Source organism: Epinephelus lanceolatus, chromosome 18 (genome assembly GCF_041903045.1).
Source record: "Epinephelus lanceolatus isolate andai-2023 chromosome 18, ASM4190304v1, whole genome shotgun sequence".
NCBI classification, from domain to species: domain Eukaryota; kingdom Metazoa; phylum Chordata; class Actinopteri; order Perciformes; family Serranidae; genus Epinephelus; species Epinephelus lanceolatus.
In genome coordinates this window covers 39,351,663-39,379,130 of record NC_135751.1, presented here as the reverse complement: position 1 = coordinate 39,379,130, position 27,468 = coordinate 39,351,663, and the positions used below count along the sequence as shown (strand labels likewise).

Here is a 27,468-nt window from a genome sequence, read left to right as displayed (position 1 = left end):
TTGACAAGTGCAGCTGCAGTGTCAGGTCCGCCTCGACTCATCAAAAACAAAAGTTTTTTTCCTGAGGCTGGTTTAGTTTTTAAAGTCTTTACAATGTGAGCATCACGTGTTTACACTCTTACAAACGTCAGCAGCGTGACGAGGCACTGAGCGTCTATTCTACGCTAAGCGCTGCACGTTTAGCGTTTTTCTGGTTGCTGAGTGTTGAAAAATGTTCAACCTTTGGGTAAAACTCTGCACTTGTCACTGTCAACAGTCCAATCACAGTGGAGGAGGGGCAGGGCAAGCAGCCTAACACAAAGACCAATCCGCCACATTGTACATGTATTAGTGCCGAACAACAACAACGGAGGAGATATACGTTAAAATACTGTGTTTTAATTCAGGGGCTGCAGCATTTCGAAGGATGCATCCTTCGTGGTCTACGTCAACTGCGTCCTTTGAAGACCTCGACAGACGAACCTAGCCGTTTCCGAAATGGGGCAGAGTGGTTTATGGAGGATTCCCTGTTTGCCTCACCAGCTGTTTCCGCACCTAACCATTAACGCTGCTCTCACAATGCTGCAATGAGCTGCGGTTGACAAGATAAGTTAGGAGGCTATAAGTTAGTTAAATAATGGACCCAGATCCCACAACTTAGTCAATTATTTGAACAAAAATTTGAGGTTTGAAGGCCCCTTTGTTTTTTTACATTTTTATTATTAGCTATTGGAGTGAGGTGAATTTAAAAGCATAACACTCTGGCGCTGCTGCAAGTGGCATGTTTAAGGACACTCTATCCTTAGTAGGGCTGTCAAAATTGCTCAAAAATGACGTTCGAATATTCCTTCTAAAAATAACTCATAGGTCCACAAGAGGGCAAACTAATACAAGGAAACATACTTGTATATGTATTAATACAAGGAAACATAACTACTTGTAGGTATTTTTATTTCAACATAAACGTCTGAAAACATTTACATACCTACACATTAAAACGCATAAAACAATTATCTATAACATCACGTTATAAATGACCGCAGACATCTCGCTCGCCCCCCCTCTCTGACCCGTCATGCAGTGCATTCAGTGCAGCGGCCCAGGCCCAGGCCAACGCCCACTCGCAAAGATGACAGCTGCGGTGGTGGTTTTTTTCCCTCCACAATCGAATATCAATTTTCACATTTGAAGGTCCATTTTTTTTTCAAATTCGAATTTAAATTCGAATTTAGAATATTCGTTGACAGCCCTAATCCTTAGGAAAAAACAATCATGATCAGCACGCAATGAATCTTGGGATAGGTTGGGCCACGAAGGATTTATCCTTTGCATCCTACAAATTCAGCTACAGCAGGCCTCCTTCCTCAGTTGCATTTGAAATGGGACAGCCTTGGATACGCTGCTGTGATGCAACTGGTCGTCTAATGCGGCCTTTGAAGGTTGCAGCCCCTGAACTGAGACACAGCTTATATATGTATAAAAATACTGTAGGCTATATATTAATGTTTCCTTGCCCACCAACTCTCATGAACTCCATCCCTGTATCCAGAGCAAGCACTCGACCTTGTGCCTGCATTTTTACTCCCGTGGATATTCCTGATTATAGCAACCAGACGCAACCAAAACGTCTCAACTGAAAAAACATTGAAGGGTTTTTAGGAGAGTGTCTGGCGTTTTTTGGGTGGCTAGGAAAAGTGTTGGTGGATCAGTCAGTAATAATGATTTTGTCCATTAAATTGAATTTAAATATTTCAATAAAGGAGCATATGTTTAAATGCATGAGATTTATTGTTTTGTTTTTGTCTGGGTGTCAAACTGGTTATCAAGAATAGTGGAATTTCACTGGTACTGGTATCAACTACGACATTTCTGGTATTGTGACATGCTTAGTCCGAAACATAACATACTTTCAAGCCTGGAACTAGTCGAATCACATGAAACATTACCACCACAGTGAGCGCACAGCCTGTGGGAAACACTGTTGAATGCTTTCTAACCAAACCAGTCTTTAAACAAAGAGAAGCTACACACACACACAAAGATGCACACTCGTAACAAATCCACCAACCGAGGTAAAATGACAAGCTTATCTTCCTCTGCAAAAACCTGTCTGACTACATGGGGAAACTCACCACACACATTCACACGTGAAGGGAAAGAGGCTGGCAACATTCTTAGTGTGAGAACATTTCATCCATCTCACGTCACCTTTTCCCTCCATGATACAGTCCACTGTAATTGCATAATAGAGGAGTCCACCCCGACTATTTTGGGCTCCAAATAGTGGGAAACCATGCCACAATGGCAATTTTTAGTGGCATTCCTGTTACCCCTGCATAGTACATCACCCTCTCTTTCCACTCTGTGTGATACAACGTTCCTAACAGAGAGTCATCCAGGCGAGTAAAGTCTTCCACAGTACCTTCACCGCTGCAGCTAAGTGAGAAGTCAAAACAGTGAGCAAATCAGAGCGCTGCGCAGCTCAGGCTTCTGCAAGCTTGCACTACTGTTGGCCGGGACCCGAGTTGTTTTCAGTGGCTGCTCGGCTCTCCTAGCTTCTTGGCTCCTTTGCTGCCTCTGATGTAATGGAGGAGAGTAGAGAAGAGAGGCCTGGACCGAGCCGCAGTGGAGAGGTTGGATAGTACCAACCTGTTTAACAGAAGTTAGGGACCACCACACGGCTGTGCTAAATGCCAGAAATGCCGCTTTGCTTCTCCACTTTGTTTTTCCCCTCCCGATCCTGGGGAGTTTTTAGTTTCTAAGAATGATTTCACAACTTCATCTGGGAGCTGTGTTACATCATTACCACCCAGTCATATTTTTCCTTTTATGCCGTGCACCTTGCCAATGAATGTGTTGGACTGAGAAGACCTTGAGCCTTTTAAGAATCAGGACAGTAATCGTGTCGTAATCGTAGATGAAAGCACTGCGCAGCCATCTACTACGATGTCTCCAGAATAGGGCTGCAGCTACAGTTATTTTCATTATTATAATCTGACGATTATCTGGTTGATTAAAGAGGACCTGTTAAGCTAATTTTCAGGTTCATTCTTTTATTTAAGGTTCCTACTAGAACATATTTAAACGCTTTAAAGGTCAGAAAAACACTTATTTTCCTCATATTGTCTGTGCTGGAACACCTGTATTCACCCTCAGTCTAAGACGAGACAGGCTGTCAGTGAGCATCAGTGTCACACCACTCACTGGCCCTCGTTTGCCAGTTTTTTTTTTCTTTCCAGCTGATTCAGCATGTTGAAATGACGTTAGAGACGAAGGAGCCTGCCAGTAAATTAAAATCATCGACTGGCAGTTCAGCTCAGTGAATGAGAAAAGAAATGAAAGTGAGGAAAGTAAACAAATGGCTAAAATCGAGAGGGAGTGAGACCAAAACAAACTTTTAAATTTAGACATTTTTTTCAGCCATTGAGCTCAGAAACTGAGAAACAGTTCTTACTGTTGGTGTTATTGTTCACCAGCTCACAGTAAATATGTTTTGTTCTTTCAACATCAGGTTGTTGTTGATGTGCTAACTGGCTCATTGGCATCTAAAGTCCTTCCCGTCAGTCTTCTGGTTTCCCTTTTCTGGGACTTAAGTGCCAGTCTCTTTAAGCCATGCAACCGAAAAAATCCAGTCTGCTCCGCATTTTGGCGTCTCGTCACTGTATTTGCAGCGGAAGAATGACTGTAACGGAGCATAGCAGCACTTTCTACTGTAAAAAAAAGAGTACATGTTTCCCTGACGTTAGCATGTAACTTTGTAGGCAATGTTCTGTTAACAGTTGAAGTAGCATGCCTGGAGCAGATGACCATAAAAGAGAATTAAAAAAAGTCACAAGCTGACGTCAGCTGGTCTCAGAAGTAGAAAAAAAACCCGTTGTAAACAGAATATTGTGAGCAGTCTGATGCCTGAGGTTTTTGCTCACACTGATTACTTTTACTTATTATTATATTATATAAATGACAGAACATAAAGAAAAATGTTCCCTTTAATCATCTACTCTATGAATCATGGAATAATAGAGAAAAAATGCACCCATCACAATTTTGCAGACCCTCAGGTGAGGTCTTCAAATGTCTTCCCAAACTGGACCAAAAGTTGAATTTTGAAGTGGGAATCAGAGAATGTCTTTTTTTTGCACTATTTTTGCCTGAAAAGAACGGATTCTGAAAAACTGTTGCCAATTATGTTTCTATCTACTAATCTTTCTATTGTCCAATCATGTCAGCTCTGCTTGAGGAGTAACTCGATGGAATGTCCTGGTATATACAGGATATTTTATCCACAGTTCCTTCCTGCGTGACTTGCCGTGGTTATCCTCAGTAATTGTCAACATGTACTGGCCCTGATGTCTCACTGAGATAAAAATGGTGGTCTTTTAATCAAAAGCCATAAAAAGGCCGCTGTGTGCAGGTGTATACCATAAACGGCTTTTACTATGTGCTTTTTAAAGTAGATGACACACGTCTACAGGACATGCATCATCATGTTTGACCTAAATTTAGCTTAACGTCTATGAAATCATCTCTCAGAACAAAGGTTGTCAAACGGTGCCATAAGTGAAGATTTCTGATGAGGTTAATTTTAAACTATACAGTTAATGTACACTTGTGGAATTTGACAAATGTCATATCAAAGAAATACTTCATCCACAAAATGACTGTTTTTATATCAGTTACCCAGCTCATGTTACGTTGAATTTGTGAAGAAAACTTTGTTTTTCTTCATACCTCCCCAGTCAACAAAGAATCCAAAAACTCAGAAACTTCTTGATGAGTTGAAGTAATAATTGTCTGCGTTTAACAACTGCAAAACATCTTTTACCAATCAAACTCAAGTTTGTTTGCCCCCTAAGTTCGTGGGGCAGGTGTGAACACAGGAATCGCTCTCGGGTACGCACCAAAACAACCAGACAAAGACCTTCTTTTATCTGGTCCTCTTGTACATGCTGTCATGAGAACACGAACCAGCTCTAGGCAATTATACACCTTTATAACAACATTAGTCCCTGACTCGGACCAAAGGAAACGACTCTAGGTCTGAAAGCACCCTTTATCTTATCAGTACAAACAGTCGGCCGTTGGTGTTCTGATCCTGCTCAAGCAGAGCTCAAACACAAGCATTCGTCTGGACACGCTCAGGGCACGCTACTCGTAGGCAGGAAGTGTTTTATATTCAACGTTTTACCAAAATATAATGTGTTTGGAAAGAACTGATAATACGACTGGATAAGTGAGACTTGGATTATACTGCGGGAGTTACGTAAGAGTTTATAAACAGATGTTTTGATATAGCTTTGCTGGTATTAAACCCGGTCCCTATTTACTTCAATTTATGAAGATTGTTGACTTTTTTCTGGATTCTCCGTTCACTGAGAAAACATGCCAGAAAAATATCGTTTTCTTTACAAATTCAAGGTAAAACGTGGTGAGTTAAAATATGGACTGTAAACACAAGCTTTCAGATTGAGTAAAAAGTGCTTATGTGTGGAGAATACTACATGTGACCATCACAAGCCTGAGCATACTTTAATTTATCCAAAACCCAAACAAACATCTCATTCAGCTGTGGGAACTGAGGTGGATGCAACATCCGGGCTGGCGTACAAAAGTCATCATCACTAGAGCACTCTTTTAGCCTCGGGCTCTGGGCAGTAAATTAGCACATCAAGTACTGCGCCTATAATAATAAGCTTTGTGAGTGTAAATATTAGGCAACAACTCTGAACATTCCCAACAGCTTCTGTAGCATCTGCCCGAGAGCTGAATCATCAGGCGTTTGGCACTCCCTGTTTTGGAGCTGAAGTTTCATAATGAGTTTCCTGGGAACCCAGCAGCGACTCTTATCAACCAGACAGTTACACATCACTGACGATTGATAGGAAGAGCCTTTGTACATGTTTAGGATTCTTCAGGTGCAAGAGTGTTAGGGATTTAAAAAAAACAGTCTTGAAATATCACATTTGCTTCTCTGTGCATACGCAGTCAGACTTTTTTTTACTACGCAGGAATCCTGTGGTGTATTTGTCCAACTTCAGCAGAGGTGCCATTTGAAATGTGATCCAGTGTGAATATAAACATCTCTCTTCTGATCCTGTCTCCTCAGAGGACTGAAGGGGCTCAAACGTCAGGCCGAGGCACGGACAGACGCCTCCAGTCAGCTGTCGGCGTCTTTGTGCCAACCCCCCCACTCCAGCCAGTAACACTGGAGACTTGAGAGACCCCCATCTGCTTAAGGTTAGTCAGAGTTAATCGTATCAACCCGTGTCCATCCAGGTTTAGAGCGGAGCCAGCACGTCGAAGAATTATTCTCAGGTTACCCTCCTCCATCAGACAGCTGGGCTGGACCGCTCTGACCACCCTGCCTCCACCTCTGTTTCCAGGGAAAATGAAACGACCGGAGCATGTGTGGATATTTATCAGAGCTAATGAGACTTTTTGCAAACTTGCTGAGTGATCTCACCTGGGCGCGCTGCTGAGACACTATAATAATCACAGACATCCCTGCAAACAAATGAAGGGGGAAAGAAGCTGAATGCTGGAGCTTTAGGCTCAGCTCGAAAGTGGAATGTGACAGGAGCAGCGGTGAGAAAAAAGAAATCACTTATGTATCGTGGTTTTTCTTTTTATGACTTTTTAATGCCCGAATTGATATAATTCAAATGCAGAGGCTGAAAAAAGTTGTAGTGTCTGTCATATAAAAACTAAAGTGATGGTCAAAGTTGTCACAGTGGAATTTAAGGTGTGCTGATGCATGTTTGCATCTCATAATATGCTTCACATTGTGTGATCCCACAAAGCCTGGAAAAAGAGAACTGTTGATTATCCTCAAAAGTCACTTTTTCCACAGCAGCAGCAACTGCGGCAAACAATACCATAAGGCTCATCGGTAAAACAAGCCACACTGAAATATGTTTTATAACAAGTATATTCCTTTTCAGTACAGACCGCAGAAAACTAAGGGCATCTAAAGTCAAACGTGGTTCCAGCCTGACATTGGATATGCATGCAGCCGCCTCTGATAAAAAAATACCCTCAAGTGGAGTCCCCAACTTCAAAGCGAGCACTAGTTAAGGAAATAGGCAAGAAATCAAGGGGCGAGGGCAGTGGGAGGGACAGCACGGAGAACAGCCAGGCAGGACTGATAGGAGTGGAGCCTGCGGTCAAGAAAGTGTTTAGTTCTCACTGGAGCTCCCCTCCCTCACACTCACCGCTAATCCAGTTTTGACCCATTAAACCACCACAGCCAGGTTAACAGAACAGGCCTTTGAAGAAGGTCTTTCCCAAACCACCCAGGAGGATTAGCACTTCTCTGAGGTCAAAGACACACTCTCACTCTCTGCGCTCTCTCCCTCTGACGGGGAGGCACACGACTAGTGCAAGCATGCAAAGTGGCACAGTGTATAGATCCTGAGCTGAGATGTAAAGTCATATGACTCATCCTGGCTGAATACACCGTACTAATTTAGATTCTTTATTAACTATAATTAACCGTGGCTTCCAGCATACTGACTACATAAATCACGAGAATGGAAATAAAAGAGGACGCGTTCAGGTGCAGAGAGGCCCAGAGTGATATACCACGAGAGGAGTGCATGTGAGAGTATTAAATAAGCCGGGGATGAGTTGTGGCTCAGTCAGTGCAGTTGATATGTGCAGGGCAACATGCTGCAGATGTTCAGATGTCTGCAGCTAAATGTAAGCATCAGTGGATAAATGCTAGGGCACACTGCATGAACTTGCAATGACAGTACATTGTCATTTTAAAACAAAAAAGATCTCCATAAAAATGAGCACTTTTGTATTGTTTTAGATACGGATGCACGATAACATTGGCACGTCATCGCTGTCGGCTGATACTACATTTTGCACAATGAATGACTATCACATACATTACATACATGCTAAAGAAGAGACTTGATGATCACTAAAATTAGGTGGGGGAAAAAGTGGATATCGTCCTGAGACCTGAACATTTGTTTGGTATGCATTTTTAATTTCTCCTAGCTATGTGGGATCAGTAGCACCCGAAAAGTATCAAAAACTAAACACTGTCAACGATAATTAATTCCCACAGTCCTCAAACAAGTACTTCCTAATTAACAGTGTCTAAGAGGCCGTTTACACGTACACGGTGATTTTGATAAACGGAGACATCTTCCTTCGTTTGTGCCCTTCGTTTACAAGCAAACGGAGATTTCTCCTTTGAAAACGAGTCTTTCTAAAAACTCCGGCCAGAGTGGAGATTTTTGGAAAACTCCAGTTGCGCGTTTGCATGTAAACTGAGATAAACGGAGATAAACTGAGTTATAGGCAGCCAATGTCACAGTATGCGGCGGGACTTGCGCCTGTGTCAAAAGTTCGACCTATGTTGCTATGGTGACAATGGATACATGGAAGGCTTGAGCTTCTCGTTACACTGCCACCTACAGGTTTGGCATGCTCTTGTGTATATATACACGGGTAAGTGTAAATGAAGATCTTTTTGAAAACGGAGACGGTGAAATGTCCGTTTATGAAAACAGCCGGCCACGTGTAAACGGCCTCTCAGCTTGTTGCTAAAATTGGTCAAATTTGTCACCATGTCAAACTACAAACATCATTAATCATAAATAAACCAGTTTCAACCATAAAATGTGATCAGATTTTGGATCTTGTCCGCTTTTGTGTTGGGGTCCGCTGCAGACTGACTTAGCAGAGATGGCTGCCATCTTGTTTTTACATGGTATAGTGTATTGCGATCCTACTGCCACTAGATGGCACAAAAAGTGTCCACAAACGAGGACAACAGGTCTGACTTAAGTGAGTCTCTATATACAGACTCTACATTCAGTAAATGTAGAGTCTTTAGGCAAACCCCGGAGATCTTGCCTCTGGAAGAAGAGCGGAAGAGCCCTGGTTTCCGGTTGTAGGCTGTTTGTAGTCCGCGTGATATTGACCAATCACGTTTGAGCCGGCTGCAGTTGTTGCCAGGTTAAACGGTTCATGCGGTGAACTAACGAGGTGGAACATAATTGGCGTCACTGCAAACTCTGAATCCATCGCAGTGGTTCAGCATATTTACTTATCTATAAACGGAAGTCGGAAACAGAATTTCACCTCCTCCAAATCAAACCAGAATGCCAAAAAATAGGGGGTCTGCCCCCAGAGGCTGTATCGCCGTCTGCCAGAAGTCAGACGCCGAATACAGCCGATGGGTTCCGAGAATGGACTTAAGTAGGATGAAGTATAAGGTCAAGTAAACCCAAAATGTGATGTCCTCGAGGTTAAATCGATATCAGTATCAGTTATTGGTAGGGATGGGCTAACGATCAAGATTCATTATTCGATCATCAAAAAAATTAACGATCAATTATCGATTAATTGATAAGCGAGTATTTCAACAGAGAAAAAACAAAAGAGTGCAGACTGTCGCTGCAAGAGAGCGCAGCTGCCCAAGTTTTGAGCTTCAACCCCCCCCCCAGGCCAAAGAGGAAGAATGGCGGTCATGCGCAGTTCACCCCTGGGTATTTACAACCGTTGCCAGCCAGGGGTTACAGGCAGTTTTCAGGCCTCAAGGGAAGCCGCCGAGGCTCTGGAGAGCGATGAGAGCCTCCGTCCGTTTAGGATTTTTTTGCCTGGCAAAGGTCCGGCGGGGGGTCTTGCAGGCACGGCGGCTCGCCAGGCCTGTAGCACTGTAGGGGAAACACTGCGACTATTGGGCAAAATTATTTGTGATGAATCAAAATCCTTAACAATCAATCATTGATAATTGAAAATTGATGCCCATCCCTAGTTATCGGTCAAATGAGTTGCTGCGTATCGGCAAAAATTCCAATGTCATGCATCCCTTGTTTCAGAAATAATCTTGGTCCATACTTAAATGCCTGAAAACGCATATAAAGCATGACCATTCGTGTACCCTGGGCATGAATGTGCCGTTGTAAACAGGAAGTAGATTGTCTACTCTGCAGTTAACTACTTGGATACAGAATAAAGACCAAAGATTTTTTTGCTTGGACTGACGATAAGAAATGACAAAGTTAGAGTCATTGCAAAGCTCCACAAGCCGAGTGCCATCTAGTTCCATTACACTGGAGAGAAGGCAGACATCTCTACAGCTGATATCTCCAACACTCTGCGACACCAAAACAATCTATACTGACAAACAGCACCACAGGTACACGTAGCCCTGGTTGGGAATCACTGCTGCAGGACAGTCAAGTATAAACAGAGAGCATGATGGGTAATTTTCTCTGTTCTTTCAGGCTCCAAACGAAACAGGATGTGTGGATACAGGAAAATATTATCTGTTGTTAATGTTACAAAGCAGCCATTCTGAAGTGTTGATGCTCCACTCAGCAGGAAGAGCCAATCTCCCCAAACCACACATGCCGCCCATTAATCAAACCCATGGCACGCTGTTATAATACAGTGATGGGACAGTGCTGGGAGCCAGCGATATAAGCAACACAAGACGCCTCGTGTCCTGCTGCGTAACAGCAATTTTTCACTTTATTTTTACAGGGGAACCTCAAAAGGGGGTTTCTAGACTGTTCTGCTCCCCACCTGTCAGGGGTGACGTTTGGACAAGTGTTCGGGTCTGGGGAGCACTTCCTCTCTAAGAAGCTGCCCACTCTGTCTCCCCCTGCTACATCTGGTCTCCTCCGGGCCGTTGCTGGCGGCGGCTGAGGGTAGAGCAACCGCAGAAGGCTTTGTCCTCATTGAAGAGCAGCTGAACCAACAGGAAAGCCAGCCCCAGCCAGTCAATTAATTGATGGAACAATTTAAAATTATGGGAGGCTCTCAGCAGGGGGAAGGAAAATGTTTACAAATGATGTGCAATAATTGCTCGTTACGTTCCCCCCTTTGATTCCTCAACCCCCGTCTCTTTTTTCTGGTCTTTCCCTGCCATCGTATTTGTTTTCTTTCAGGTCTTGTTGAAGCAAAATGTGGAAATGTTTGCTCAAAACGCATGTCAACGATGGGCCGGCAGAGCCAACAGTTCACCACATGCAGCTAATCACTGTGTATTTACCATGTATCCTGTCTGAACACCCAGATCAACCCAAATCACTTCCATACAGCCACTCAGTGAAAAAAGGCTCAGACTAAGAGACCACATGAATGTACTGAGAGCCAGCTCAGACCACATTAAAATGGTCTTCATCATCAGGTCCTGTGCCTCCACAGCCCCATCTGTGCCCAGCTGTGGGGGTTTCTTCTTCAATTATCCAGCATCCAAAGACCCCCATCTGTAGACTACAGTCAGACCGAGCTGCACTGACAAAGCGCGGACTGAAAAAGGAGAGACCTAAGCCTTTCACTCAAAACAGTGGGCCAGTGTGAAACCCCGGGGCCTTTGTTGCATCCTCAAAATAAGTCTGTTTCATTCTCGAGCAGCATCTGTGTCCATTCAACTGCCAGTCATCTTACAAGGGGAGGGAAAAGGGACAATTTGCAACTATCTAATTAAAGAAATAATAGTGCCGGCCCCTGTGTTTGGAGAATCGGCTGCAGCTCCAGCAGATCCTTTTAATTTGCAACAGCAGCTGATTAACCGCAAAGAAACAACTACCTACAGAGAGCGCATCGGACAGAAAGGGAATCAGAGCGCGCGGAGGAAGCTCGGTTAGTGAGGGTGGGAGTGAAATATGCTTTGGACTTTGTCTGAGGGGGAAGAGGCTTACAGTCGGAAAGAACAGGAGTGACTCAGAGAGGAAGAGGTGGGAATGCGAATGGAGAATTCAAGGGAATCCCACTGAGATAGCTCTCTTTGCTGGTCTGCAGCACGCCAAAGAATTCAGATGAGCAAACCATATGCTTAACAAAGTCACATGTAAACTCCGAGCTGAGACAAAAAGGGCAATAAACGTCAAGAATCTGAATCAGACCAGAAAATCAATCAAACGTCACTTGGTTTATTATTCTGTTGCACATCTTCCTGGGCAGAAAATCTATTCAAAGGGCAAAGACAGCACGCCAGTGACTCGCACTGATTTTCGGGAGTCTGATTTCACTCGTGTGTGACAGACAGCTCGTGACTCACCGACAGATCGGAGAGATGCGTTCCCTTTTCTGCAAAGTCTCAATCATATTAGAGGGAACTCTGTGACTTCAGCTGCGTGTCATCAAATTTATGGTTGCATGGAAAGCGGTGCAAATTATGCCATGAGCTATGTCTGCACGACAGAATTTAGGAATGATCAGACGAAGCAATGAGCCATGCTGCAATGATGTAATTTATGAGCCGGTGGATCACGCGTGTTATGCCATTAGCTGTGTTTGTATGTCACATAATTTAGGAGTGATCAGCTGTAGAGCATAATGGAAACCTGTCCCGTGTAGTCAAGGGGCAATTCTCACCCCGAGTGTTAGTTTTAGCAGCTTGCTTGCCATATTTTTCCAGTTTAATAGCTGGCAAACATCTGCAACATCTGGTTCAAATGGACAGGGGGGTTGTCAGCGAGGAGAGACGCCTACAGCACAAACAGCTACAGGCCTGTTTGACTGTAGCAACTCATCATTCACAACCTGCCTGGAAACAAATTCATCTGCAGAGCCATGTGTCAAAAAATCAACTCGACTGCAGATGACAACATGCAGCTACGATGTCGCAATGACACTCTCTGGGCCGATTACTCCCTATGCAGCAGTCTAATCAGCCTCGTATACACAGCTGTGCGGTGCTAAACAAAGGAACACATAATGACAGTGTGTAGTGGAGACTCAGCTATGGGATGGGACTGACCGTGAGGATGACATGGCACAACATTACATCATTCTGACAGAAATATGGCCTGAGGAGTGATTTCTAAGATTAATATAAAAACCCACTGAAAGATTAGACATATTTAGTCTGGAGGGGTGCACGGTGTCACTCAGCATCAAGAGGAGAGATGGCCTGTGAGGTCCTGCTCCCGCTATTTGTCACAGTGGACTCACATTCCCAGCATTCCACCAGGGGACCACTGCGGTCCATCTCAAAATGCAGACACTCTGGATTTCAACATCAAAGTTATGCACACATCTTTATTTAAACTTATACTGTTCATACTCCTGTCATGACTCAACTTGACAAGCAAAAAAGACTTGAAGCTCAACTTGGACTTTAACGCCAGTGACTCGAGACTTCAGTTGGACTTGAAAACTCTCAATACCTTCCTTCAAATGATATGCCACGGATCAACTAACATTAAAACTAGATGTCCCCAGCAAGTCCCCCCAGATCCACTTAATCTGAACCAACCCAACAGCATCCAGACGAGTTGCAGGAGAGAACCATGAAGAACTAATGTTACGTTACTGAGTGCCTGTTGGAAAAACTGATATCAAAGATAGTTTTGTTCATGTGCAAAAACTATGCAAAGAACAAACTGCAGTATGCAAAATGTGCGAGTCGAAAATCATAGACGAAGAAGCACCAGCTTCCAACTTCATTTGGCATCTTCAGTTGCACAAAAACAGTAAGTTGAGGCTGATATTAACATAGTTAGCGAGCTAATGCTTAGCTAAAGTTGGCCTACAGTAAGTGAATGAATGCAAATTTCAAAAGGCATTCATGATTTTTGTAAATTTAATATTGGCACTACATTTGTTGACATTATGACTTCTTTAGTGCTTAAAACTTAAAGTTTAGGAGTTGGAACTTGACTTGGGACTAGTGATGCAACGGTATGAGCCTTTCACTGTACGGTAACTGTCTCAGAAAATACCGCAGTTTCAATATATGACAGTATTACACAATTATGGACCTGCATCGCACTTGTATAGTGCCTTTCTAGTTTTCCGACCACTTAAAGCGCTTAAACACTACGTCACATTCACCCATACCCAAGGATACTTTGACATGCAGACTGGAGGAGCTGGTGATCTAACAACCTGTTCTACCTCTGAGCCAGAGCCGCCCAACATGACTCTTTTAATGCTCGAAAATCAAAGTTTAGGACTTGAAACTTGACTTGTTAGTCCAAAACATGCTCACTCCGACCTCGTCACATACCGACGTTTGGTCACAGACTTTCCACGTCCATGTACAACGTCCAAGGTACCCTAGGTGTGTTGATTGTTGTTGGTTCTGGGACGCATTCTCAACTTCAGCTTGTTACATGCATTGTCTTCTTTCAAAATACACTTCTGTTTACACAGGAAATTTAACATTTACATACAGACTCTTTCAACTTAAAAGCACTACGTCAGTACACCACTGCAAATTGATGTTTTTTTTCTTTCAACGACAACCACACATGGTTAGGTGTAGGAAGAAAGAACAGGGTTTGGCTTCAGAATCTTACAGGGTGCAAACATAGCTGTCACGAGTGAAAGTCGGTGTTTGTTGGACCCATCCACCACCACTCCTGTCCCAGACGGACTTTCATGGCCTTAACATTCGTCCATGTCCCGCTGTGTTTCCTCCTGATGCCGCTTAACTGTAATGGCAACTGGCAGTGAATCATGTCAACGTTTAAGGACACCTTTTTCGTTGGTTTCTGACGCCACAAGTCACTGCTCAAGCGCCGGATTTCGACGACTTTGGAGTGACACCAAGCTCGTTAGGCTCAACTTGGGACTTGCCTGTTTGACTTGGGGCTAGGGTTGCAACGGTATGTGATTTCTACTGTATGATAACCATCTCAGAAAATATCACAGTTTCAATATATGGCAGTATTACACTATTATTACTATTGACTTTTTTCCCACAATATCGTGGATAAGCAAATATACACGGTATGTCAACCTTCAATTTTTATACCATGATACACACGTCCACGCTAAACCACTGCAACCCTATTTAGGACTTGACCTGGGACTAGTGTTGCAACGGTATGACATATTCACAGTGTGAGAACCATCTCAGAGAAGATTATGGTTTCATGGTGTTATGACTATAATTCAAACCAGAAACCACTTTGTTGATGCAAGTTTGTGCACAAACTCTCCCCTTTGGAAATAAATAAAATAAAGGGGAGATTATCTGTCAAACTACATTTGTTTTTTTCAGCATCATAGACAAGAAAGTCAACTTTTCTATCATGGTATACCTTAAAACCAGTATATATCCCTGCAGCCCTATCCGGGACTTGAGTGCAAAGACTAACTTGTGACTTGCAATCGGTCCCACCTCTGTGTAAATGTTATTTTATGAACACCAGGTACCAATTTTTTTGCACAAAACTGTGCTCACTCTGCACTGAACCCTGTCTGACTTCTGCCGACTATAAAACCGTAGCTCTTGAGCTTGATGTCCTTGGCCATCTCGCACCTCCAGCTCATTAAATCTCTCTTATTAACATCTGTCCTTGTTGTTTCCACTGATCCCTATCAGACACAGCACCAGCTTAAATATTTAACTTGGCCCTTCCTGGTAGAAACCGCTGCCATGGAATTTCAGGTCAGGTCCTGGGCGTACATCAAAAAAGGGGGCAGCTGTCAGCTTCCTCTCCCAGTCAAAACACTGAGCTCTCATGTAAACCTCTTGGCTGTTTGTGTTGAAAAGGCACAAACCAAGCAGCTGAGGGACTGAGGGAGGAGAGGAGTAAATCATGCTGTGAAACTATGAGGCTGAGCAGGAGTGCTGTGGGAGGGATGCAGGAATACAAGTTAATGGTGACCAGTTTTCACCACAGTAACAGTCACAGGAGGCAGCTGCCTGTCTGTCTGTGGGACACTGCTTAGCTACACTCTCCTGTGACCTGTGGAGCTGCCTGTCATCCCAGCCTACAGGCTCCAGCACAGCTAGCTGGCTAAGCTAACGTCGGCTAGCCTGCTTTCTGTCAGCAGGACACTGTGATAGTTAGGTGCCACTCTTATATTACAATTATATATATATATATTTAATTTAAATACACATTAAAGATACTGTGCTACATGTTGGTTTCACAAGCGACAACCCTCTCAACAGCAGAGCAGCACAGTGTGTAGCTACGATACTCCGGGATCCGTGTTATGGCTGGTGGTTGGCGACAATCACAGGGTTCAGACTACTTCCAAGAACACTAATATCAAAATTCAGCTTTATTTACGAGTCAACCCGCTCAGTTTTCTACTATTAGCTAACACAAAAAAAAAATAAACAGATATTTAAAATGCATTGTAGCGGTTAGCAAAATGGTTTAAATCACAGGAGAAGGAACCGGCGGTAAGCCAACTCCATGGCCCATGGGAACTGTTCCCATCCAGCAAGTACACGGAGCCCTCCTAGCTTAGTGTGAGTGGGGAATATAGTTGGGGATTTAAAAGCGTTGCTAGCTACCTGTTAGTCGCAGCTTCACGGGGCCATTCCGCCGGACTCCTTGGTTAGACATGTCCTCTCGGTCCCAGCCTTCACTGCTCGTTAGAAAGATGTCTCGTTCAGGTGTAGAAATAAAAAATAAAGGTTTATCAACCTCTCCGCCAGTTTTAGACAATAATGGAGTCAAGGCATTGTGGCCCGGATGTGAACTGAAGTGCCATAGCGATCGCTCACAAATGCGAAAAAATCAAAAAGAAAAACAGAAAAAAAATTAAAATATGTGGGGTGTAGCAGAGCTGCAAAGTGCATCTACTGGAGACGACTCGTCCCCGGTGAGACGTGTGAAGGAGCTGCTGTGGAGATAACGCCGTGTTTATCTTCACATCTTCGGCAGCAGTCTGCCTCGGACCGAGTCCTCCTCTCCTGCAGCTCGTCGACAGTTCAACTGTTGAGCCCTCCGGTGTGGAGCCCACTTCAGGGGGCTGCTGGTTGGAGCTGACCGGTGACGACAGCACGCTTTGGGGGAGTGAAACATTTCTCCAACATGTGGCACCTCACTGTACTTCACACACACACACACACACACACACACACACACACACACACACACACACACACACGTCCCAGTGTGTCCTGAGCTGTCCTGATTTTTACTTTGATGCCATCAGAGGTGGAATTGAGTATTTTATCACATGCAATTTTCTACTTCTGCTGCACCACACCTCTGAGGGAAATACTTCACTGCACTAGTTATTTTAAACTTTACTCAGTCTGCTATTTACTCTACAAATTCTGATTTTTTCCGCACACAAAAGTGCAGCCATGGCCGGATCATGGGACAAAGGGGCCCCGGGCACCAATATGCAGCGGGCCCCACCACCTCTCCTACTCTGGAGCGAGCCCCCTTTTACACAGAGGTCGCACTACAAACTCCTTAAGTTATGCCACCGTTGCATTTATACACAGGACAAAACGGTCATGGGATCACTCCGCTCTTGTGTGTAATTTTAGACAGCGTCACGTCATTGTGGGATCAGAAGAGGCATGACATGTAACAAAACTGCGTCAGCCTCTAGTATGACATTTAACATGTGTCAGCAGCGCTTTATAAACAATAAGGGCTGGCACACATACTGGGTCTTTAACCACCTGGGGAACACGAGATCGGGTGCTGCGTGCTACTCTTGTGTCTTCTCTGTGCCAGCTTTTAAGAGCGCGGCGGCAGGTTGCGTCTGAGGTTGCTTAACAAGCATCATACAGCCTATTTACCTGAAAACCTGAGTGCAGAGCTGATCGTCTTCCAGGAGCTGTTTATATCGTCTGTGGGACAGATGTAAAGCTCTGGGTAGCCCTGCACTAACATCATCAACTTTTCCAAATTTATCACAGACTGATATTCATGGAAGATGGTTAAGGTATCTGTCGGCTGTGACTGTTTTTTCCTCGTCACATAACATGCAGTGCGTTCCAAAAGTTGAATTCTGTTTCTCAGGGTGCTCGGGAACGTGTGTGCGCTGCGACAACACCGCTCACGTCTACATTGGAGACAATGAATTCGAGGGTGCAAAAATGCGGCATGTGTACGGCCCCTAACAATGGCACAATGTGGCATTAACAGTCATTTACTATCTCTGTTACATGGCGGCTGTTCTCGTCCTCTGCTCGGAGGGTAAGTAGCCCCCCAGTTTTCCTTATTTGCCGACATTATTCCGCCACTGTTCTTCCTCCTTGAATTAGCCGTTAGCTACTGTCAGCTACTTTTTGAATCCCCCCCTGTGGTGGGTTGCATATATAACACGTCTCCAAAACCTTACACCCATGCCGCCCATGATCCTCTCTGGCTGGCTGTTCCATTTATACATTGTTTAGGCACTGTTTCTACCTCTGTTCCCAGTTCAGAACGACACCTCAGTCCCCCATCTCATGATCATTCCTTATACAGCACAGTGTAAAGGGGCTACCGCGTGTTCAAGGCGGGAATATTGGGCTGTTATACCTGCTGTCTATAAAGTACAATCGTGGAAATGGGGGAACAGAGTTGACTTGCCTTTCAGCCGCCACGGGAGACAGTAACAGCGCTGAAACATGTATAAACAGGACAGCCGGCAGGACGGGATCATGGGCACCAAAGGTGTGACATTTTGACGATGTGCTATGTGTGCAACCCACCTCCGTGGGAGATTCAAAAAGTAGCTGATAGCAGTTAGCAGCTAACTCACAGATGAAGACTAGCTGCCGTAAATGTCTGCAAATTGGGAAAACAATGAGACTGTGAGGCTCCTTATCCTCTAAGCAGAGGATGAACTCAGCTGCCATATAACAGAGATAGTTATTGACACGTTATGTCATTATTATTGTTTATAAAGTGCTGCCAACGCGTATGTTTTATGTCACATGGGGGCTGTCGCTGTTGTGTTACATGTCATACTGTTCAACGGGAACTGCCCATTGGTTGGACATCCCATTGGTCCGACCATATTAAACCCATTGTTCCAAAGTCCGTTCCGAAATCATCATGATGCCCTGTGGTTAAGGTCTGGTTAGGTTTAGGCACAAAAACCACTTGGTTAGGGTCAGGAAAAGATCATGGTGTGGGTTAAAATGAAAAAGAAAGTGACAAACACATAAGCCGTGAGCCTGCTCTGCCTCAAGCCGGTCGCGGCGCACCATACGCCCGCCGCAAGCCGTTCAGCACCGCGGAGAGTCGGACTAATGGGCTGTCGAACCAATGACATGGACCCCTGTTCAACGGCTCTTGACTCCATGATGCCCGCACACTGTCTAAAATCACTGGAGCAGAATGATGGTGCCATTTGGGTCTGTGTAAAAATGCAAAGGCAGCTTAAAGAAGGGACTTTGTATCAGCCCTATAACACAAACTTTATGTAAAATGGGCGACAGATTTTGTGGTGTGTTTGCCTCTTTTTTCGTTGATGTTTTTTGATGTGTCTCTTTGTAGTCATTAGGCGGCTTCTTGCAGTTCCTTTGCATCCCTTTATCGTCTTTGTGACTCTTGTGTTAAGTGGGCCAGAACCTGTGCAGTAATCCATTCATGAGCACAGCTGATCAATTGATCAATTGACAAAAAATAAATTAAAAAAATAATGCAAAACATTTAAAAACTAGCACATATTTTTCTTGCAAAAACATTTCATGGTTCCAACTTCCAACTTGCATTCAGTACTTTTATCTTTAATGCTTTATCCTTTGCTTAAGAAACATTTTTAATGCAGGACTTTTATTTGGAACAGTATGTTTTATAGTCATAACAGTGCTTTTACTTAAGGTAAGGGTTACGTGCCAGGCTCTTCGCTGAGAGCAGCACATTACTTTGGAAACCTGTTTCTGCCAGTGTGAAGGAAAAAAAATCCTGTAAGTCATTTAATTAGAAACTCACTAAAAAGACTGAGTTAGCATCTAAAGAAAACAAAATAATTGGTCTATCAAAAATAATTTAATATCTCAAAATAATGAGAAGCAATACCAACTCATTAAGTTTCATAATTTGAGAAGCAGACTGAGAAAAGTCATTATTTCCCATACTTCAATATTTTGGGATATTTATTCATTTTGAGAAAAGTCAGTTTTCTTTATCACATTTGAGATACTTTGAGAATGTCTCATTATTTTTGAAATATTTTGATGAAGTTTCTCATTATCATCTTTAGATATCAAGTCATTTTCTTTGTAAAGTTTTATTTTAATAAAGTCATTATTTTAAAGGTCTCAATATTTTGAGACATTTTTCAAGATTTCTCATAATTTTGAGATGATTTATTCTTGAGACTTACCTTTTGTGACACAAGGTGAATTCCTAGATATGTTTCAGTAACCACAGTGACACTTCTACCATTTATAACAATTATGCAAACACACAGACTGATATAACCCTAAACATCAAACCACCACACATGATCTGACAACTTTATTTACAACCATGTTTTGTCATATTAAAACAGTATGTACAATACATACAAAAACCACAGGACTCTACGATCACATGAACAAAGGACAGACAGTAGCAGTGAGGGTACAGTACAGATGAGGTATTAGTCATTTAGAAATTGAAAGTGCTCTGGCCTTCTCCGACTTGGAAGGCGTAACTGTTGGTGGTCGCCTCGGGGGCCACACACTGCACCACCTCCTCCTGTACAGATCAGAAACATAAAAACATTGACATCATTCATGGGCACAAAACATTATGTTAAAATCAATTCAGATATCATGAGACACTGACCTCGTCAGAGAAGTATTTCTCAATCAGGTTGAGGGATGCTTTGTAGATCATCTCGTTCTCATGAGACTGCAGAGCCTCGATCTTGTCCAGTCCGCCGCATTCTTCAACCATTAGACTCAGCTTGTCTGACTCCCCGATTTTATCCCCGGCCTGGTAGGAAAACACATCATCCATCTTGTCACATCTAATAATAACTGGACCGTTCAGAATGGCAAAACAGATAGCACACATCTTTATTTGTTCATGCACGCACCATGAAGATGTTGGTGATGGCGTCCAGGATGACGAGGACAGTTTTGCTGTCCTTAGAGGAGAGGAGATCCAGAAGAGGCTCCAGCACATTGGCTTGAACCAGGTAAACCACCTGCTGAACAGTGCCCCCACTGGTGAAGTTGGTAACAGCCCAAACAGCCTCCTTCTGAGTTTTGTAATCACCCTGCAGAGGAAAGAAGAAAAGATAAGCCACATAGACATGACCTGGAAAGTTAGAGAAAGGTCTGCAGGTATCAAACAACTAAATTTAATGCTTTAAAAACGGAGCAGTGGGTCAGATTTAGGGGGATTAGTGGCATCGCGGTGAAGATTGCAACCTGCTGAAACTTCTCCCAGTTAGAATTCCTTCAGTATTCTTTGTTCAGGAGGTTTTTACCAGGAGCTGAATTATCCACAGAGAGCTCTTCCTCTCCAAAACAAACAGACCAGAGGTGTCATTAATAAACACTGTGTACACACAAATTAGGCCTGAAAGAGGCGTACACCACTTCCAATGCAAAAGTTGCGATCTATGAAAACAGACTTGATGGGAGAAACTTTGACTCCTGCTTATGAACATTTTGGAGTCTGGAAACTGGCGATGCAGATGGTGAGGTGGAGCCTGATTGTAGAACTTGTCGAATATTTTTTGATCCACGCCACTTTTGGCTTCTGTCACATCAGAAGCCCTGATTGGCAGCCAGTGTGAGGGATGATAACATTTAGAAAGGAGAAAGTTGTGAGTGGGGTGATGGATCGCTTGATTGTAGGTGGGAAATTTGCAAACCACTGCGTTAATAGACCAAATATAAAGACATTTTAAGGACCTGCAGACACCCTGCACTAATGTAGGCATCTGCCTTTCAGAGCATTGTGCTGGTAAAGTTTAAATTAGATATAGCCCCACCCCCCCAGTGAATGAAACAAGTCAACCAACACATACCCGCACAAGCATATCGATGAGGTATGGAACGAGGCCTGTGTTGATGACCTCCTGGATCTGCGTATCCTTCCCTGCTGTGATGTTGGACAGAGTCCAGGCTGCCTCCTTCTGAATGTTGGCCTTTTTGTGGCGCAGCAGCTGGGGGAACATGGCCAGGGCACCGCCATCCAGTACAGCCTGAGTCTGCTCATCTGTGCCTGTCACGATGTTGCCGATGGCACGCAGCGCGGGGGTCTGAGGGAAGGGTGACAGAGGTCATTGTACAACCTGTGAGAACCTGAGGAGGTGCCTCAAGGTGCTGACACAATGGACCACAGCTGTGCACAGATGCTACAAGAACTCATCAGGCTGCTGATGTACAAACTGGAGGCACTGACAGAAGGGAAAAAAGTGAGGTTTGATACGTACGACCACAGACAGCTCCTCAAAGCCGAGCAGATTCACCAGGCGAGGTATTAGGCCGGTCTGCACTATCACCTCGATGCGGTCATTAGAGCCATCTGTCAGGTATGACACAGCCCAACATGCATCAGCCAACACCTCCTTGTCATGAACGTGAAGCAGACGAATCAGGGCGGGTAAAATCTGCTGGACCGCGGCCATAGGAGGGGAGGGGTTTTTGTTGCGGCAGAGGTTAGACAGCGTCCACGTGACATTTCTCAGGTAGCCCTCCTGCAAAGAAATGAAAGACATGAGTTTGATATGAAGCAGCTTTTGGTTGAGTTAGAGCGCCCTCTGGTGGGCAGTAAGGAGAATAAATGACCATTTCAAGAACAGGATTCATAAGCTGAAGACAAGCATATTAACTGTACAAACACCAGCAGTGTGACGAAGCGCTGACCGTGAAATCTGCACAGCACTGCCAGTTTGGTTGTTGAGATTTTTGAACAAATTTAATCACCATTAAGACCTTATGTTAGATTCATGAAATCAGTGCCTTTTAAGACTTAAGGGATTTGCAGGAACCCTGGGGAAAATTGCTTTCCGATATAACATGATTAAAAAAATATATACATATACTTACATTAAATACAGACAGGTCAGGGACTGCCAGCAGGGTGAGCAGATTAGTCACAGCTCCATGCTTGATGACCCGGTCTCTCAGAGATGATCCGTCACCTACAGAGCAAAAATAAATTTTAAAAATGTCCTCTGTTTCTGACCAAATAAGACCACATTAAGAAAAAATAAATAAATAAATTACCAGCGATGTTTCCGAGGGCCCAGACAGCCTGCTCGCTGATGTGCTGGTGGGGGGATGTAACCAGGTTAATGAAGGCAGGAATGGCCCCGCCGTCAACAACTGCAGCTGTCTGATCAGACGTCCCAGAGGCGATGTTGGTCAGAGCCCAGGAAGCCTCAAACTGGATTGGAGGGGAGTCGACCATCCCCAGGAAGGCGACAAACTTGGGGATCAGACCAGCGCTGATCATCTGGTTGATGGGAGGATTCTTGTCACGAGACAGGAGCTTCCTGCGTTCAGCACAATACAGTTACAGTGAGACATAGTGGCAACGGTAAGTCATTTTGATTGTGCAGTAAAATTTAATATACAGAGCATTAATGAATTGTTATTACCGTGCCGCCTGTGTAGCTTGGAGCTGGGACTCGACATTACCGCTGTTGACTCCTGTGAGAATCTCTTCAACCGTCCACTGTCTGGAGGCCTGCTGATGGTCACAAAGAAACGAGACATGGTATTAGATCAGTGGAGAAAAGCCCAAGTGCACTTCCAATCCTAATAACAGACTCTCCATGATGTTTCCTACAGTTAATCCATCTTGTGATCGATGTGGACGGGCACTGGCTGTACTGGCACACACGTTTTGGAACTGACCGAGAATTGTTAAATATTGGACTAAAATATTCCAAACTTTGTCAGATCTGATGCTTTACAGAAACCAGACCCAGTTCAGGCAGCGTTCAGAGGGAGAGCAGTTAGGATTGAGATGTCGAATAACCGATATAATGTGATACGCTTTGTGACATTGTTGGTGCCAAGGCTGATTTTATTAAACTGGAAACAACAACAACAAAAAAAAAAAAAGACACCAGACCACTCAAGTAGGCTGAAAGATGCAATGTCAGATTTGCAATTAGGAAAAGAAAGGAAAGGAAAGGCGATTATGTTTATTACATCTTGTGATAGGCACATTGCATGAGTAAAGTTTACTCTCACTCAAAATATAAAATGCAAATCTCCTTGAAAATCAATCCCAGACACACTGTAGGGTTTGTGCAAAAACTAAAATGCCTTTATAATACATGTCAACATGGATTATAAACACCAACGTGTTGCGACTCACAGGTTGTCATCAGGGTTACTGTCTGCTGACAGCACACATGCATTTTATATTTTTTGACTGAGAGTATATTTTACTGATGCAATGAGACCTTCACAAGGTGGAGTAAACACAGTACACCTGAGGTACCCAAAGAGCACCAGTATGTGACCACTAACTAAGACCCAGCAGTGCTTCTACTCCTTTGTCTTCAGGAAAGGTGAGGTTTGTCAAATGGGGGTATGGGTACACCTAGTGGCACTTTGCAGGAGGTATGTGAGTATTTTTTTTTTTTTTAAATGTAAATTTGAGTTGGAAGTTTGGTCAACAACATTTGGCATATTCTTAGACTTGTCAAAGGCTTTTGACACTTTTGATCACATCCTTATTGCAAAATTATAGAAATATGGCTTTCATGATGCTGCTTTAAAATGGCTGCTTGATTATTCAACAGTTAGAACAGTATGTCTCTATTAATAGGTATGAATCAAACAGAGTTAAGCTACTTTGTGGAGTAACCCAGGGCTCCATTTTTGGTCCTCTGTTGTTCTTGATTTACATAAATGACCTACCTAAGGGCGGCAAACATGTACTGCCTTTTTAATTTGTTGATGATACATGTCTGGTATCTTCACATGAAAATTTTAGCACACTCATTCGAGTGTCAACACGGATAAATCAACACTTCAGGATATTTTGTGACAAAAAATAAAAATATATAACTAAAGATTATGCCAAAATTTTCATAGACAACATCGATTTAACTGAGGTTACTTGCATTAAAATTCCAGGGGTCATAGTAGATGAAAAACTAACTTGGAAATACCGTATTGAACTTGTCTAAGCTTAACATTTTATATTCAATATTATATTTTCTATGCGATCAGTAAAGGATAGCTCTCATGTTTTGAAGTGGGGTTGTAGGGGGTACTTATTAATTGACAGTATGTTACATACAGTAAATGTCAGTCCGTTTGAAGCCGACCGGAAAGCTTAGCAATCTACTGCTATCGAAGGGTCAGCAACAAAACATATTTTCGCAACCTAAAAATGGTCCACATCAAAGAGTTAAGCGTACCCTATATTGAGAGTATTTTCAACCTACATAATTTCGAACTTGCTCTGTGATTGTGTGACCCTGTAGAGTGATGTATGAGGACATGTGACATGTTATTGTTGGTTAGTTTCCTTCTAGTTTTAGTTGTTAATTTTTCTTTATGTACTGGAGTCCACCTCCATATTGTAAAATATATGTGCCTTATATCCTTGTATGCACAGAAAATATATGTATGCCATTTACCAAGCCTTTCAAATGAATAAAAACTTATAAAAAAAGATGGATAAATGAAAATAGATAAGATGTTTGTAGTAGTTAAGACGTCACAAATTTAAATTTCAGACTATTGTTGAAACATTGGATTTAAGGCTTTTTAAAGGACATGTACACACCCTGTTAGGGGATTAAAGTGGCGTTTTCTTGCACATTAACAGGATATAAAACGCATTTAATTCTTGTAAAATAAGACTGAACATTTCCTCAGTTTAAATAATGGCTTTAAATGTTTTACCTGACAGTTTTGGGTCCTCTCCTGAAGAGGGGAAGTGGCCTCGTCAGGAAATGCTGCCACATTCCTTCTCTTGAACATCTGATCATCTTTCTTCGCCTTGCGGAGCTCGACGTTCACCTCCACCCTCCTGCGGCGAAGCTCCTGCGTTTAATGGAAATTAAGCCACAAAATTTAAACTGAAACTCGCGGATTAAATTATTAAGATATGATGCTGAAGTTATCTTACTCGAGTTAACTCACATTGGCATCTCTGCCTTTGTTCTTGAAGCTGCTCAGACGGTCGCTGTTCTCAGACATTTTCAGCAGACAGGGAGGCTCAGCAGCAGATGAAATTAAGATTTGTTGTGTTTATCCTGTGAAGTAAAAGTTAAATTAGTCAGTTATAAATGACGTCGTGCTGCCTCGTGCCCCTGGAGCAGAGTGACAGCCATGTTAAGCTAAGCAGAGCGCCCGTTTGACGTTAACTCCACTGACAGCTATCTTAAGTTTGATAAACGATAAGCGCTACACACAAAACGGTTAAATCTCAAAGATAAAATTAACTCCCTTTATATTAAACTTAACGAGCAGGTCAAACGTTCTTACCTCGTCTCCGCGCAAAGATTGTACTGCTCTCAAAGTGCCGCACAGACCTTTAAATTCCTACAACAAAGCCTCCTGATTGGTCCGTTTAAGTGAAAGCATCCAGCCGCGTCCGCTGATTGGACAGTTTGAAAAAAATCACAGCGAACACGCGGAAATTCGTCACCACACGGTATCATCGCGAGATCTCCATTCGCGTGAATCACATCCTGTTAACTCTGACTCTGGGTCGGTTTTCTTTCGTCTTTTCTTTATTTTTAGTGGAAGTTTGGGAGGAAAGCACTGATCTGGGATCGGTGCTTTTAGGTCCACGTGTCAGGGTACTTTTAAAATGTGCTTTTATTGTTTATTTTATTTAAAAAATCTTATAGTTATGACGCAAGTCTTCATGGAATATGGAACAATCTTACATTACTTCTATGACAGTAATAAGTACATAAATAAAATTAATATAAAACACACGAGAAGTTTGCTTTACCATGTATGAAACTGAATAACTTGCATAAACTAATAGTTTTAGATAAAATTATTACAGGATTTTAGATGTGATAAAGTTTGAAAATAAATACTTAAATACTCGGTTTGTTTGTATGTCAAATAAGAAGGTAATTTCTTCAAGAACGTTATTCATTTTATGAATAAAACGTTTCAAAGGCATTTTCAATAAGCCATTGTAGTGAAGTGGTGTCCATATATTTACATGATCAACAAGAGACTGGCAATTCTTGTAATAATGGATAAAAGTATTTGAAGATGTTAAAAACATATAAGATCCAGCATTCCAGATTTCCAATAGGACTGAAAATCCTACAAGAACCAAACTTTTTTTTCCCTATAAAGGGATACAAACTCTTTAGAATTTAAATCATTCTAGGAATCTTAAAGACATTTATTGGAACCACTTGGAAAAAAAAGGTTTTCAGTGGAGCTGTGAAAGTCCTACAATAACCAGACATTTTTCTTAGAAAAGGGGTACAGAGTCTAATAAAGTAAAAAAGAATTATAGGAATCCTAAAAGAATTTATTTAAACCAATTGAAAAAAAAAATCCTTTTAGTAAAGAACTTTTTTTTCTTATAAAGAGACACAAAATCATATGGAATTTTAAAATATTATAGGAACCCTAATGTAAAATCTTGAGTGATACATCATCTGTTAACACAGGCATTCCTTTCTATAAAAAGGATCATTCTTATGAACCGCAAAGTTCAGAAACTTAGTTGTTTTTGTTTAAATAACTGGCTGAATTGATGATTTCACGTGACTACTAATGATGGAGCGTGCAGCCTCAGCCCTACAGCGGCCACGGACACTCATCAAAGAATACATGAACAAGAGGCATATGCATTTAGTTTAAGAACTGTTGTGAATGGCAAAGATAAGCCAGCACTGGGAACAGGACTCTGGACCCTTTAAGCA

At 42.8% G+C, this 27,468-nt stretch overlaps 2 protein-coding genes across 4 annotated transcripts in view; both read right to left on the bottom strand.

Annotated features, from left to right (window-relative positions):
• The window catches only part of smurf2 (SMAD specific E3 ubiquitin protein ligase 2), an 80,443-nt gene extending 63,833 nt beyond the window's left edge, over nt 1-16,610 (bottom strand). The window contains exon 1 of one of the 2 annotated variants that reach the window (XM_033644485.2): nt 16,208-16,610. In XM_033644485.2, the coding sequence (XP_033500376.2) occupies nt 16,208-16,259 (52 nt within the window). In that variant the 5' untranslated portion in view covers nt 16,260-16,610. The remainder of the gene's footprint in view (nt 1-16,207) is intronic. The other variant, XM_033644486.2, reaches the window with a different exon arrangement.
• A 3,486-nt stretch (nt 16,611-20,096) lies between these two features.
• Nucleotides 20,097-26,147, bottom strand: kpna2 (karyopherin alpha 2 (RAG cohort 1, importin alpha 1)). Of its 2 annotated transcripts, none has more exons than XM_033644489.2 (11): nt 26,054-26,147; nt 25,709-25,821; nt 25,469-25,609; nt 23,197-23,285; nt 22,823-23,091; nt 22,643-22,737; nt 22,027-22,290; nt 21,619-21,852; nt 20,677-20,859; nt 20,424-20,573; nt 20,097-20,333 (listed from the first exon to the last, which is right to left on the bottom strand). In XM_033644489.2, exons 2-11 carry the CDS (start codon nt 25,763-25,765, stop codon nt 20,244-20,246), a joined length of 1,572 nt encoding a protein of 523 aa, XP_033500380.1. In that variant the 5' UTR covers nt 25,766-25,821; nt 26,054-26,147; the 3' UTR covers nt 20,097-20,243. The 2 variants fall into 2 exon arrangements, with proteins under 2 accessions (XP_033500380.1, XP_033500378.1); XM_033644487.2 differs by having other exon boundaries at nt 23,197-23,288; nt 26,054-26,144.
• Between the last annotated feature and the right edge of the window lie 1,321 nt (nt 26,148-27,468).

Coding starts and splice junctions, on each gene's coding strand:
- kpna2 (XM_033644487.2), bottom strand. CDS start 25,765: ATGTCTGAGAACAGCGACCGTCTGAGCAGCTTCAAGAACAAAGGCAGA. Junction 23,092..23,196: donor CAAGCTACACAGGCGGCACG/GTAATAACAATT, acceptor TGCTGAACGCAG/GAAGCTCCTGTCTCGTGACA. Junction 20,574..20,676: donor CCATCACCAACATCTTCATG/GTGCGTGCATGA, acceptor TTTTCCTACCAG/GCCGGGGATAAAATCGGGGA.